Below are 14,544 nucleotides of genomic sequence, written 5' to 3' on the forward strand. Positions count from 1 at the left end.
GCACAGTTCCCGCTCAGCCCAGTCAAAACTGTTCGCTGCTCTGGCACCCCAATGGTGGAACAAGCTCCCTCACGACGCCAGGACAGCGGAGTCACTCACCACCTTCCGGAGACACTTGAAACCCCACCTCTTTAAGGAATACCTGGGATAGGATAAAGTAATCCTTCTACCCCCCCCCCCCCCGCCCCATTTTTTTTTTTTTTAATAAATAAATAAACATATTGTAAAGTGGTTATCCCACTAGCTATAAGGGGAATGCACCAATTTGTAAGTCGCTCTGGATAAGAGCATCTGCTAAATGACGTAAATGTAAATGTAAGACCAAGGAGCTCTCCAAACAGGTCAGGGACAAAGTTGTGGAGAAGTACAGATCAGGGTTGGGTTATAAAAAAGTATCCGTAACTTTGAACATCCCATGGAGCACCATTAAATCCATTATTACAAAATTGAAAGAATATGACACCACAACAAACCTGCCAAAAGAGGTGCCGCCCACCAAAACTCACAGACCAAGCAAGGAGGGCATTAATCAGAGAGGCAACAAAGAGACCAAAGATAGATTGGAGTATCTGTCCATAGGACAACTTTAAGCCTTACACTCCAGACTTAGCCTTTACGGAAGAGTGGCCAGAAAAGCCATTGCTTAAAGAAAAAAATAAGCAAACACGTTTGGTGTTCGCCAAAAGGCATGTGGGAGACTCCCCAAACATATGGAAGAAGGTACTCTGGTCAGATGAGACTAAAAGTGAGCTTTTTGGCCATCAAGGAAAACGCTATGTCTGGTGCAAACCCAACACCTCTCATCACCCCGAGAACACCACCCCCACGGTGAAGCATGGTGGTGGCAACATCATGCTGTGGGGATGTTTTTCATCGGCAGGGACTGGGAAGCTGGTCAGAATTGAAGGAATGATGGATGGCGCTAAATACAGGGAAATTCTAGAGGGAAACCCGTTTCAGTCTCCCAGAGATTTGAGACTGGGACGGAGGTTGACCTTCCAGCAGGACAATGACCCTAAGCATACTGCTAAAGCAACACTTGAGTGGTTTAAGGGGAAACATTTAAATGTCTTGGAATGACCTAGTGAATGCCCAGACGTCAATCCAATTGAGAATCTGTGGTATGACTTAAAGATTGCTGTACACCAGCGGAACCCATCCAACTTGAAGGAGCTGGAGCAGTTTTGCCTTGAAGAATGGACAGAAATCCCAGTGGCTAGATGTGCCAAGCTTATAGAGACATACCCCAAGAGAGTTGCAGCTGTAATTGCTGCAAAAGGTGGCTCTGGGGGGGTCTCTTTTGTTTTGTCTTATTTCTTGTGTGTTTCAAAATAAAAAATATTTTGCATCTTCAAAGTGGTAGGCATGCTGTGTAAATCAAATTAATTCCAGGTTGTAAGGCAACAAAATAGGAAAGATTTCAAGCCACTGTACACATTGACTATGTACCGGTACCCACTGTATATAGCCTCCCTACTGTTATTTTATTTAACTGCTGCTCTTTAATTATTTGCTCTTTTTTACTTCTTTTTTTTTTCTTCTTAAAAACTGCATTGTTGGTTAAGGGCTTGTAAGTTAGCATTTCACTGTAAGGTCTACACCTGTTGTAATCAGCGCATGTGGCAAATAGAATTAGATTTAAAACACTCAGAAACCTGGATTCCTTTACTCACCATGACGTCTTTAAGTGTTTGTACCCTCTATAGCCATGGATATTGTCTTAGCCTTCTGGTAATATTTAACCGTGATTTAATACGGGATGGGAAACTGACTGTTGCTCTTTCCTTATTTGAAATGGTGAATAAAAGGGAGACTGCTTTCAATTTGTAAATTCTGAATCAAAATTCAAAAGACACTAGCACATCTGAGACGGGTGTTGTTTCAGACCACAACAATATGTCCTCCAAACACCGGCTTCGAGGGCATTATCACTTTTATACAACGGGTTACCAACATATTCAAATAATAATAATAATAATAATAATAATGATTGACATGTTTTCATTAGAAACGTTAATTTCATTAATTTATTCATACTATTTCATCCTTCCACGAGATATAGTCTCGACACAAATCTAGGGTTGCTACCCAAGCCGGCTGGTCGTTCATTCTATCGGTTCGGTTGCCAGAGATGCGACCCAGTTGTTAAGTATTTTTGTTCTAAATCTATGGATGCGACCCAGTCGTTCGTTCTAAATGTTTCGTTGCCATGATGGCTGGCAACGTTCTTATCCCTTGCTTGCTAGCTAGCTAGCCAACTTTGGCTAACACAGTCATGTCAAAAAGTGGAACCAGAATAACAGCAAAGTAGCTGCATTTGCATTTGTTTAAGCTGTTTTCTAGTGATTTGTTTGTTGTTGATACATCCATAACAATGAGCTAATGATGTGCGAGTTCTCCTGGCATAGAACATTTGTTCTCTCGCCAGGCCACTGTTCAGAAGAGATAACCAACTGCAGCTAACACAAACACTTCAAACTGAAGATGGAATGATTGCAAACTAGCCTCATTTTGTGTTTTTCTATTGACATTTTTTTGTATATATCCATAAAAATGATGCTGATTCATGACTTCGACTGGCTGAGAAAAGCTGCCAGGCTGTCTGTCTCGTCCCGACTTCCGACACATTCATTACCATAGGACAGCTGGAGATCGAATTTCAATATTGAAGCAATTTTTAAAATGTCGGAGAGACAAACCACAAGGTTATTACAAATCTCCTCTGTTGAAAACCAAATGCTAGTCTAAAAGAAATGGGAGATAATGTGTAGATTGTTTTTACAGTGTAGATCTAGTATATACACGTTGCCTGGCTGAGCTGATGAGACAATGGATTGCGCAGTCAGATGGAACAGAGGAAATAGGCATTTCAACGTCATATATTTAGCCGGTGGTAACTTGTGGAATAGACCCCGGCTGGAATGCGGTTTTAACCAATCAGCATCCAGGATTAGACCCACCCGTTGCATAAATAGGGAATAGGGTGCCATTTGGGACACAGGCAGAGACAGTCGTCCTCCTTTTAAGGACATGCCTACTCCTTGAAGAGAGGTGCATCAGAATGAAATCAATGCATCACAGGCGCATCACAATGAAATAATTGCATCACAGGCGCCTCAGTACATGTACTATATGAGAGCAAGAGTATTTGCCGAGTTGCTATTTAACACAAGTGGAAGTCCTCCTAAGACTAGGTATGCAATTTTCTTGACAAAGTTGCCAATAATTTTGACTATTACTCAATCATGTCAAACAAAGGAACAACATAAAGGCTCTCATCAGCACCATAAGCACTTTGAAGGACAAAAGGCTTATACAATTTCAGATCATCAACTTTGACAATAACTTGGTCATCAACACCATCAAACACAGTGAATGCATGGTGATGTTCACTGAAATTATCAGTATGCAACTTGTCCAGCAATAAATATACAATATTGTCAACCACAATGATCTTAGTTATTTTACAAAAGACTGGCATTTCATGCTCCATCTTACTGCAAACTAACAGTCCCTCTCTGTACTCAGTGCCATCCATCTTAACCCAGCTGGTAGAGTAAATGGCTTTCTGCATAGTGACCTGAGGTGACACTGCCAACTCCTCACCACCAGTAAAATCACTCAGGGAAAATGCTTTCACCGGTCCATACTCAATAGGTCTCGGTGGGGATGTCTCCCAGTGATGGCCTATAGAAAATGGGTGTTTTTGGGCAAGGGACTTAGTAATGTTCTTGAAGTTTTTGAGGGTGTTCTTAAAGAGTTTGTGCTTGGCCTCAAACCTCATGCTCCACATATGTAATAAAGGACCAATTTGTCTTATGCATGCTGGGTAATGTATCATAAAGTGATTTTTGGTTATTACGTTTTTATGTGGGTACTGTTTGAAAAGTGTGTGATGTTCGATTATCAAATGCTTCATATACACAGTCATGCCCTGGCTAAGAAAAGGGGAAAAAAACAATGTTGATTATTTGCAGTAAGATGAGCAGCAAATTCCAGTTCTCATTTCCTGGTGGAACAACATCACCCACAATCAAGGGAATGTTTCTCACAAGACAGAGAGTTTGAATATAATTAAGTGCTATGCTATTTCCACTGTTCTCTAGGTTGACTTTAGTTGGACGGTTTTTGTGCTCCAAGTACCCATAGTCAAACGAGTAGATTCTAGAGAGAAGCGCACGTTTCAAAATAAAATGTTCAGAGACATATTCAAACAACAATTTTAACTCAAACTGAGCCACCCCTTCAAGAATGTCATGCATTATGTCCACAGAAAAATTACTACAAACATTGGGAGTGCTGCAAAGAATTTTTCTTTACACCACACACGGATGGGAGCTGTGGGTCCAGGGACGGCCTGTTCAATAGGGCGATATGGGCGACGCACTGCCAAACGGGAAAAGGAAGGGATTTTTTTCTAATCAATTATATCACGGCAACAGTAGTTATCAGTGTTGTAATCTGATCTGACTGCCACTAAATGTCAAATCAGGCTAAAGTCGTGCTTCAAATGGCCCCGCCCGTTTTTGGGGCGATTTCAGTCAAGTTGAAAATCGCCCAGAAGTCTCTCATAGCCTGTCATGTAAAATCTATTTTTTTCAAATTTCAAAGCTTTCAATACATTCTCTATGGGTGTCTGTGGGCTTGCACTTACGCGCTTTCGTCATTTGTGACGTAACCATGAACGTAACTAAGAAAATGGCGTCTAGCAGCGTCTCTGTTGCGACCTGCAGTGTGGCGTTATTTTATGTTTTTAATTTGTAGACTTAGTTTACAAACATTCTGCCAACCATGGATTTCCAGTGGTTGGTTTTGGACTGATCTTGTTGATCGTGTACATACCCGCTACGAACGGACTAAATAATGAAAACGCTGCTGGCAGCGGAATCCCAATACAGCTGGGAGACTTGGCTGGATGACAGAGTCCCGGACAGAGAAGTGGAGCCGGCCGGCTTCACCCTGGTCAGAGCGGACCGCGATCCTGGTAAGAGAGCGACTCTGTACCCCGACATTGAACTGCTTTCTGTGTCACTGCGACCTTACTATCTGCCCCGTGAGTTCCCCCAATTGTTTGTTACCGTTGTGTACTGTTGATAATCACAAGTTTACTGGAGAACTGAGACCAAGTAGAGACTTTGGACAGGGTGGATATGGTATAATAAAGGCAGTTTATTCAGAGGTAAAGATATCTGGAATCGCGTGCACGGACCCGTTCGTCAAACTCTTAGGGAGCTATCTGAAGAGAGCCCCGAAAACATTGTGCAGACATTTTATACAATAAATGATGTAGGTTGAATCTAGTAGTTCTGATCTTCTGATTGGTCCTGATGAGTTGGGCGAGGTCCCCTCCACTGTTGCATTGGCTCTGAGTCGGGTTCTCTGTCTTCAAATGTTCAGCCTAAAGAGAGGGGATTTTTGTGTGTGTGTGTGTGTGTGTGTTTAACAGTGATGATGTGTGTGTGTGTGTGTGTGTTATCAGTGATGATGTGTGTGTGTGTGTGTGTGTGTGTGTGTGTCCTCAGAGCAAGAACTCGTGAGTTGGAAGAACTGAGAGACCTATGGCGTGGGTGTTGTCCTTGGCCACCTGCTGACAAGGCTGACAAGATAGGACTCTTTTGTCCATTGTTATAGGATAGGAACAGCATTGATTGAAAACAAACGCCCAACACAAAATGGGTCATGCACAAGATTTTAGTCAGACCAAGCTATAACATTATATATTTACTACGACAGTACATTCAACCAAAAGCTAATATAACAAAGGCATCAGAGATTATTTATAATCTGTCACAGAAACTGGAATCCATCTCCCCAGATCAGTCAATAAATGCTTCTGGTATTGACTTATATGCTGCCCCTGTCTTCATGTTGTTGCTGGACATATCTTTTTTTAAATGTGTGTAGGTCACCTAAATCATCAGAAAAATTGCCCCTCCTGAGAATTTTTTCAGGAGCCGCCACTGTGTGGGTCTGATTGCAACTGATTCAAATGCATTTCAAATGTATCTTTATCACGCAAGAAAATCTTACGGTCATCCTCAGTGTAAACCGTCTGAGCATTAGACTTTTCTATCAAACAGAACCGGCAAAAGTAATGACCACTGAAGGACTCTGTGAAACCAACGACTGCATGCATCCCCAGTCTCCAGTTATTTGGCAGATAGTGCCATAAACTATCAGTTGAAAAAGGCAAATTTACACCATCACTTACACCAGTTGTTTAACAACATTAACCAAGGGCTCTAGAATGGCATCAAAGACATATTTCTTTAGATCTTGATAATGAAATAATGACACTAAATGAATATTCATCACAGCAGAGTTCAACTTGGGTGGCAGATTCCTGAGGACAAAATAAATGGCGCCTATCTTGTGAACACCATGCTCGGATCCAAGTGGGTTGGCAGTTTCAAAGTCATCATAGTACAATTGGATCTGTAAAGCATTTCTATGTTTTGAGAAAAGGGATGAGTCTTAAAGTAACTTCCATCACAAATGTCTTCATAAGTATCTTCCACAAATGAACTTTTAACAAAGCACACCTGTTAATTGAAATGCATTCCAGGTGACTACCTCATGAAGCTGGTTCAGAGAATGCCAAGAGTGTGCAAAGCTGTCATCAAGGCAAAGGGTGGCTACTTTGAAGAATCTAATGTATATTTTCATTTGTTTAACACTTTTTTGGTTACTACATGATTCCATATGTGTTATTTCATAGTTTTGATGTCTTCACTATTATTCTACAATCTAGAAAATAGTAAAAATAAAGAAAAACCCTTGAATGAGTAGGTGTGTCCAAACTTTTGACTGGTACTGTATATTAAAACATGAACATATTACTTACCTTTCACTGCTGCGCAATTCCAGCTTCCCTTACACTGTCAGTAATTAGATGAAAAGGACATTTCAAGTTAAAACCGGAAGCTCAATCAACACTGCTCAGTGCCACCGCCCAACCTCTCACCTGGGAGTTATATTAGCACAGAGCGTGTAAAAACAACTCTTAAATCAACACCTCAACACTACAAATTTAACACCAAGAAAATGAACACTTGTTTACACTGGCCAATTTGCTGTGTACTGCCATACCCCGTTCAAAGGCACTTCAATCTTTTGTCTTGCCCATTCAACCTCTGAATGGCACACATACAGTACACAATCCATGTGTCACGACTTCCTCTGAAGCTGCCACCTCTCCTTGTTTGGGCAGGCTTCGGCGTTCGTCGTCACCGGCCTTCTAGCCACTGCCGCTCCTCATTCCATTTGTTTTGTTTTGTTTATTACACACACCTGGTTCATATCCCCTCATCAGTACCTGTATAAGTGTTCCCTCTGCCCCCTTGTCTTTGTGTGTGATTGTTTATTGTGGAGGATAGTGGAGCTCCTTGTATTTTGTATCGCCGGGATATTTCCCTGTGTTCCTTGTATTTTGTATCGCCGGGATATTTCCCTGTGTTCCTTGTATTTTCCAGTGCGCACTGGAGTGTTTTTGATGCGTTATTGAAGAATTTTGAAATGAATAATGGGCAGATATTGTACAAGCCAGGTGTGCAAAGCTCTTAGAGACTTACCCAGAAAGACTCACAGCTGTAATCATTGCCAAAGGTGACTCTAACATGTATTGACTCAGAGGTGTGAATACTTATGGAAATGAGATATTTTTGTATTTCATTTTCAATAAATGTGCAGACAGGGGTATTGTGTGTAGACGGGTGAGAGAAAAACAATCTATTTAATAAAATTTGAATTCAGGCTGTAACACAACAAAATGTGGAATAAGTCAAGGGGGTATGAATACTTTTTGAAGGCACTGTACTCGGTGTAGATCAGAGTCCAGTGCTTTGATAGTGATTCTCACCAGTTGTGTTACTAGGTCAAATAATGACACAGACCGTTCAATAAAAATAGGAAGTTTATGAGGTGAATCAAATATTAACAATAATGATAAGAAGTGTGCTAATAACAGGGTGATGGCAATGCATGGAGTAATGCCCTCTCAAGTATTATTTAAACACATAACAAAAACAAGATAAAATGTCTTGGTGCAAAATGTAATGATGTGTCCTTAAACACATTACCCCCTTAAATAAACTGTAACAACTATAATTTGCCAAGTAAAGTGAACTTTAATGAAAACAACTGCATTACCGTCATACACAAACATATTCTGGGTTGTTTGGTTGACTCAACTGCTGGGTTGCAGGTGGTCAGTTAGTTGGGTTGTTTTCTTTTAAAAGAGCAAGGTTGGGTTGTTGATGCTGGGTTATTGGTTCTGGGTAATTGAGACTGGAGGCATAGTTTAGTAGGAGCGTGGCTTTCAGATAGTTATTTTTAGACACCCGTGAGAGTAAATATCATTCCTGTTCATCTGTTCTGTCGTACAGTTATCACATGTTAAGGTTGAACATTGACATTTTTGTAGCTTCACTGAGGCTTACAGAAGTGTATGAGTTCCTTAAAAGCCTATGTAAAAGGATACCACCTTATTATAATATGTAATAAATAATTAATTAATATTCTACAAGAATGTGTAAAATGCAAAACATTAAGGAAAAATTAAATGTGCAGTATGTAAACTTAACATGATGAACAGGACTGACATTTACTCTCACGGGTGTCCAATAAGATCTATCTGAAAGCCATTCCCATAATAAGCCACGCCTCCTGAAAATAACCTAAGGATTACATTCAAAAAGACCCAGCTGCTAGGTCAACCCAGCATGAAAGTAAAAAATACCAAACTGAAGGTTAAATAAAATCATGTTTGGGTAATCCCAACCACCCAACATGTTGGGTTATTCACGCAACCCCACTGGCTGGGTCAAAATACCCCAGCTTGAGTTCTGTCCAATATTTACCCAGTGCTGGGTAACCAAAGAACCCGAATTGGGTTGTTTTTGACCCAGCATTTTTTAGAGTGTAGCATTTGAGATTATGATAATATTGGTCACTCTCTAGTTCACTGATACACATATCCAAAGATGTTAGTATTTATTTGGGCAGTTTATTTGGGCAGTGGGAGTCCAATGGCTGATATCACAGTATGAAAATGTATGCACTCACTAACTGTAAGTCGCTCTGGATACGAGCGTCTGCTAAATGACTAAAATGTAAAATGTAAAATCACAGAGGTGATGAGTAGCAGAGTGCTGACTAAGACAACTTGATTTCCAGAGCGATACACCTGGCGACCATTCAATGGCTGGTTTGGGCGATAGGTTCCCACCATAGGCTTTCCATCAGCAAACTGAAGCTGAGAAAATGCAGCAAGCTGTAGGACACAAAAAAAAACATGTTAGACATACAGTATAATAATACAACTCAATAAAGTCATACAAATAACAATTTTTTTTTACAATACATTTACTATACATTCACGACAGCAGGTGATTTCATAGGTATAATGTCAGGTATAAAAGTGACCTAGGTGAGGTGAGGTATAATGTCAAGCATAATACACCTGTTGCCTGCTGAGAGGAATGGTATTTTCGAATATTGTCCAGACGACAGCTTCTGCACAGGGAGGTGTGGTAAGAGAGCCCTGGTAGCGGAAATAGCTGGTCATATTACACTGAGAGGGGATGAACATGTCCAGGGACACACCACTCAGTGTAGTGTTGGAGCCTAGAGGTGGACACAATAAAGACAATGGAAAAAATACAGGGTAAAACTTTCTTAAGTTGCCTTTATGGAACTACACAGTAATAACTTATGGTAAAGTGTTGCCCAATGCAGTTTCAAATAAAAAATGTATTTGTCACATGCGTCGAATACAACAGGTATTACCGTGAAATGCTTACTTACTAGTCCTTAACCAACAATGCAGTTCAAGAAATAGAGTTAAGAAAATATTTACTAAACAAACTAAAGTAAAAAAAAGTAACACAATAAAATTACATAACAATAACGAGGCTATATACAGGGGGTACCGGTACCGAGTCAATGTGCATGGGTACAGGTTAGTCGAGGTAGTTTGTACATGTAGGTTGGGGTAATGTGACTATGCATAGATAATAAACAGCGAGTAGCAGCAGTGTAAAAACAAAGGGAGGGGGCCATTTGATTAATTGTTCAGCAGTCTTATAGCTTGGGGGTAGAAGCTGTTAAGGAGCCTTTTGGACCTAGACTTGGTGCTCCGGTACCGCTTGCCATGCGGTAGCAGAGAGAACAGTCTATGACTTGGGTGACTGGAGTCTTTTACAATTTTTTGGGCTTTCCTCTGACACCGCCTAGTATATACAGTTGAAGTCGGAAGTTTACATACACCTTAGCCAAACACATTTAAACTCAGTTTTTCACAATTCCTGACATTTAATCCTAGTAAATATTCACTGTTTTAGGTCAGTTAGGATCACCACTTTATTTTAAGAATGTGAAATGTCAGAATAATAGTAGAGAAAATGATTTATTTCAGCTTTTATTTCTTTCATCACATTCAGAAGCTTACATACACTCAATTAGTATTTGGTAGCATTGCCTTTAAATTGTTTAACTTAGGTCAAACGTTTCGGCCTTCCACAAGCTTCCCACAATAAGTTGGGTGAATTTTGGCCCATTCCTCCTGACAGAGCTGGTGTAACTGAGTCAGGTTTGTAGGCCTACTTGCTCGCACACGCTTTTTCAGTTCTGGCCACACATTTTCTATAGGGTTGAGGTCAGGGCTTTGTGATGGCCACTCCAATACCTTGACTTTGTTGTCCTTAAGCCATTTTGCCACAACTTTGGAAGTATGCTTGGGGTCATTGTCCATTTGGAAGATCCATTTGCGACCAAGCTTTAACTTCCTGACTGATGTCTTGAGATGTTGCTTCAATATATCCACATAATTTCCCTTCCTCATGATGCCATCTATTTTGTGAAGTGCACCAGTCCCTCCTGCAGCAAAGCACCCCCACAGCATGATGCTGCCAACCCCATGCTTCATGGTTGGGATGGTGTTCTTCAGCTTCAGACCAGAGGACATTTCTCCAAAAAGTACTATCTTTGACCCCATGTGCAGTTGCAAACCGTAGTCTGGCTTTTTTTATGGAGCAGTGGCTTCTTCCTTGCTGAGCGGCCTTTCAGGTTATCTCGATATAGGACTCGTTTTACTGTGGATATGGATACTTTTGTACCTGTTTCCTCCAGCATCTTGACAAGGTCCTTTGCTGTTGTTCTGGGATTGATTTGCACTATTCGCACCAAAGTACGTTCATCTCTAGGAGACAGAACGCGTCTCCTTCCTGAGCGGTATGGCGGCCCATGGTGTTTATACTTGCGTACTATTGTTTGTTCAGATGAATATGGTACCTTCAGGCGTTTGGAAATTGCTCCCAAAGATGAACCAGACTTGTGGAGATCTACCATTTTTTTCTGAGGTCTTGGCTGATTTCTTTTGATTTTCCCATGATGTCAAGCAAAGAGGCACTGAGTTTGAAGGTAGGCCTTGAAATACATCCACAGGTACACCTCCAATTGACTCAAATTATGTCAATTAGCCTATCAGAAGCTTCTAAAGCTTTTCTGGAATTGTCCAAGCTGTTTAAAGGCACAGTCAACTTAATGTACAGTGGGGAAAAAAAGTATTTAGTCAGCCACCAATTGTGCAAGTTCTCCCACTTAAAAAGATGAGAGAGGCCTTTAATTTTCATCATAGGTACACGTCAACTATGACAGACAAAATGAGAAAAAAAAATCCAGAAAATCACATTGTAGGGTTTTTTATGATTTTATTTGCAAATTATGGTGGAAAATAAGTATTTGGTCAATAACAAAAGTTTCTCAATACTTTGTTATATACCCTTTGTTGGCAATGACACAGGTCAAACGTTTTCTGTAAGTCTTCACAAGGTTTTCACACACTATTTTGGCCCATTCCTCCATGCAGATCTCCTCTAGAGCAGTGATGTTTTGGGGCTGTCGCTGGGCAACACAGACTTTCAACTCCCTCAAAGATTTTCTATGGGGTTGAGATCTGGAGACTGGCTAGGCCACTCCAGGACCTTGAAATGCTTCTTACGAAGCCACTCCTTCGTTGCCCGGGCAGTGTGTTTGGGATCATTGTCATGCTGAAAGACCCAGCCACGTTTCATCTTCAATGCCCTTGCTGATGGAAGGAGGTTTTCACTCAAAATCTCACGATACATGGCCCCATTCATTCTTTCCTTTACACGGATCAGTCGTCCTGGTCCCTTTGCAGAAAAACAGCCCCAAAGCATGATGTTTACACCCCCATGCTTCACAGTAGGTATGGTGTTCTTTGGATGCAACTCAGCATTCTTTGTCCTCCAAACACGACGAGTTGAGTTTTTACCAAAAAGTTCTATTTTGGTTTCATCTGACCATATGACATTCTCCCAATCCTCTTCTGGATCATCCAAATGCACTCTAGCAAACTTCAGACGGGCCTGGACATGTACTGGCTTAAGCAGGGGGACACGTCTGGAACTGCAGGATTTGAGTCCCTGGCGGCGTAGTGTGTTACTGATGGTAGGCTTTGTTACTTTGGTCCCAGCTCTCTGCAGGTCATTCACTAGGTCCCCCTGTGTGGTTCTGGGATTTTTGCTCACCGTTCTTGTGATCATTTTGACCCCACGGGGTGAGATCTTGCGTGGAGCCCCAGATCGAGGGAGATTATCAGTGGACTTGTATGTCTTCCATTTCCTAATAATTGCTCCCACAGTTGATTTCTTCAAACCAAGCTGCTCACCTATTGCAGATTCAGTCTTCCCAGCCTGGTGCAGGTCTACAATTTTGTTTCTGGTGTCCTTTGACAGCTCTTTGGTCTTGGCCATAGTGGAGTTTGGAGTGTGACTGTTTGAGGTTGTGGACAGGTGTCTTTTATACTGATAACAAGTTCAAACAGGTGCTATTAATACAGGTAACGAGTGGAGGACAGAGGAGCCTCTTAAAGAAGAAGTTACAGGTCTGTGAGAGCCAGAAATCTTGCTTGTTTGTAGGTGACCAAATACTTATTTTCCACCATAATCTGCAAATAAATTCATTAAAAATCCTACAGTGTGATTTTCTGGATTTTTTTTTCTTAATTTGTCTGTCATAGTTGACGTGTACCTATGATGAAAATTACAGGCCTCTCTCATCTTTTTAAGTGGGAGAACTTGCACAATTGGTGGCTGACTAAATACTTTTTTCCCCCACTGTATGTAAACTTCTGACCCACTGGAATTGTGATACAGTGAATTATAAGTGAAATAATCTGTCTGTAAACAATTGTTGGATGCACAAGTAGATGTCCTAAGCGACTTGCCAAAACTATAGTTTGTTAACAAGAAATTTGTGGAGTGGTTGAAAAACGATTTTTAATGACTCCAACCTAAGTGTATGTAAACTTCCGACTTCAACTGTAGGTCCTGGATGGCAGGAAGCTTGGCCCCAGTGATGTATTGGGTCGTACGCACTACCCTCTGTAGCGCCTTACAGTCGGATGCCTAGCAGTTGCCATACCAGGCGGTGATGCAACCGGTCAGGATGCTCTCGATGGTGCAGCTGTAGAACTTTTTGAGGATCTGGGGACCCTGAGGGGGAAAAGGTGTTGTCGTGCCCTCTTCACGACCGTCTTCGTGTGTTTGGACCATGATAGTTTGTTGGTGATGTGGACACCAACGAACTTGAAACTCTCGACACGCTCCACTACAGCCCCGTTGATGTTGATGGGGGCCTGTTCGGCCCTCCTTTTCCTGTAGTCCACAATCATCTCCTTTGTCTTGCTCACTTTGAGGGAGAGGTTGTTGTCCTGGCACCACACTGCCAGGTCTCTGACCTCCTCCCTATAGGCTGTCTCATCGTTGTCGGTGATCAGGCCGACCACTGTTGTGTCGTCAGCAAACTTAATGATGGTGTTGGAGTCGTGCTTGACCATGCGGTCATGGGAGAACAGGGAGTACAGGAGGGGACTAAGCATGCACCCATGAGGGCCCCAGTGTTGAGGATCAGCGTGGCAGATGTGTTGTTGCCTACCCTTACCACCTGGGGGCGGCCCGTCAGTAAGTCCAGGATCCAGTTGCAGAGGGAGGTGTTTAGTCCCAGGGTCCTTAGCTTAGTGATGAGCTTTGAGGGCACTATGGTGTTGAACGCTGAGCTGTAGTCAATGAACAGCATTCTCACATAGGTGTTCCTTTTGTCCAGGTGGGAAAGGGCAGTGTGGAGTGCGATTGAGATTGTGTCATCTGTGGATCATTTGGGGCGGTATGCGAATTGGAGTGGGTTTAGGGTTTCCGGGATGATGGCGTTGATGTGAGCCATGACCAGCCTTTCAAAGCACTTCATGGCTACTGACTTGAGTGCTACGGTGCGGTAGTCATTTAGGCAGGTTATCTTCGCATTCTTGGGCACAGGGACTATGGTGGTCTGCTTGAAACATGTGGGTATTACAGACTCAGTCAGGGAGAGGTTGAAAATGTCAGGGAAGACACTTGCCAGTTGGTCTACGCATGCTCTGAGTACACATTTAACATTTTAGTCATTTAGCAGACGCTCTTATCCAGAGCGACTTACAGTTAGTGAGTGCATACATTTTTCATTCTGGCCCCCCGTGGGAAACGAACC

At 41.9% G+C, this 14,544-nt stretch overlaps 1 protein-coding gene across 1 annotated transcript in view; it reads right to left on the minus strand.

Annotated features, from left to right (window-relative positions):
• Nucleotides 1-9,004: 9,004 nt before the first annotated feature.
• LOC311105409 (carbonic anhydrase 4-like) overlaps nucleotides 9,005-14,544 on the minus strand; it is a gene marked incomplete at both ends in the record, with an annotated part of 40,496 nt that continues 34,956 nt past the window's right edge. The window contains 3 exons of the mRNA XM_084147560.1: nucleotides 9,005-9,040; nucleotides 9,128-9,271; nucleotides 9,461-9,624. Coding sequence (XP_084003686.1) covers nucleotides 9,005-9,040; nucleotides 9,128-9,271; nucleotides 9,461-9,624 — 344 coding nt within the window. The remainder of the gene's footprint in view (nucleotides 9,041-9,127; nucleotides 9,272-9,460; nucleotides 9,625-14,544) is intronic.

This window comes from Coregonus lavaretus (assembly GCF_964263955.1).
Source record: "Coregonus lavaretus genome assembly, chromosome: 30".
NCBI classification, from domain to species: domain Eukaryota; kingdom Metazoa; phylum Chordata; class Actinopteri; order Salmoniformes; family Salmonidae; genus Coregonus; species Coregonus lavaretus.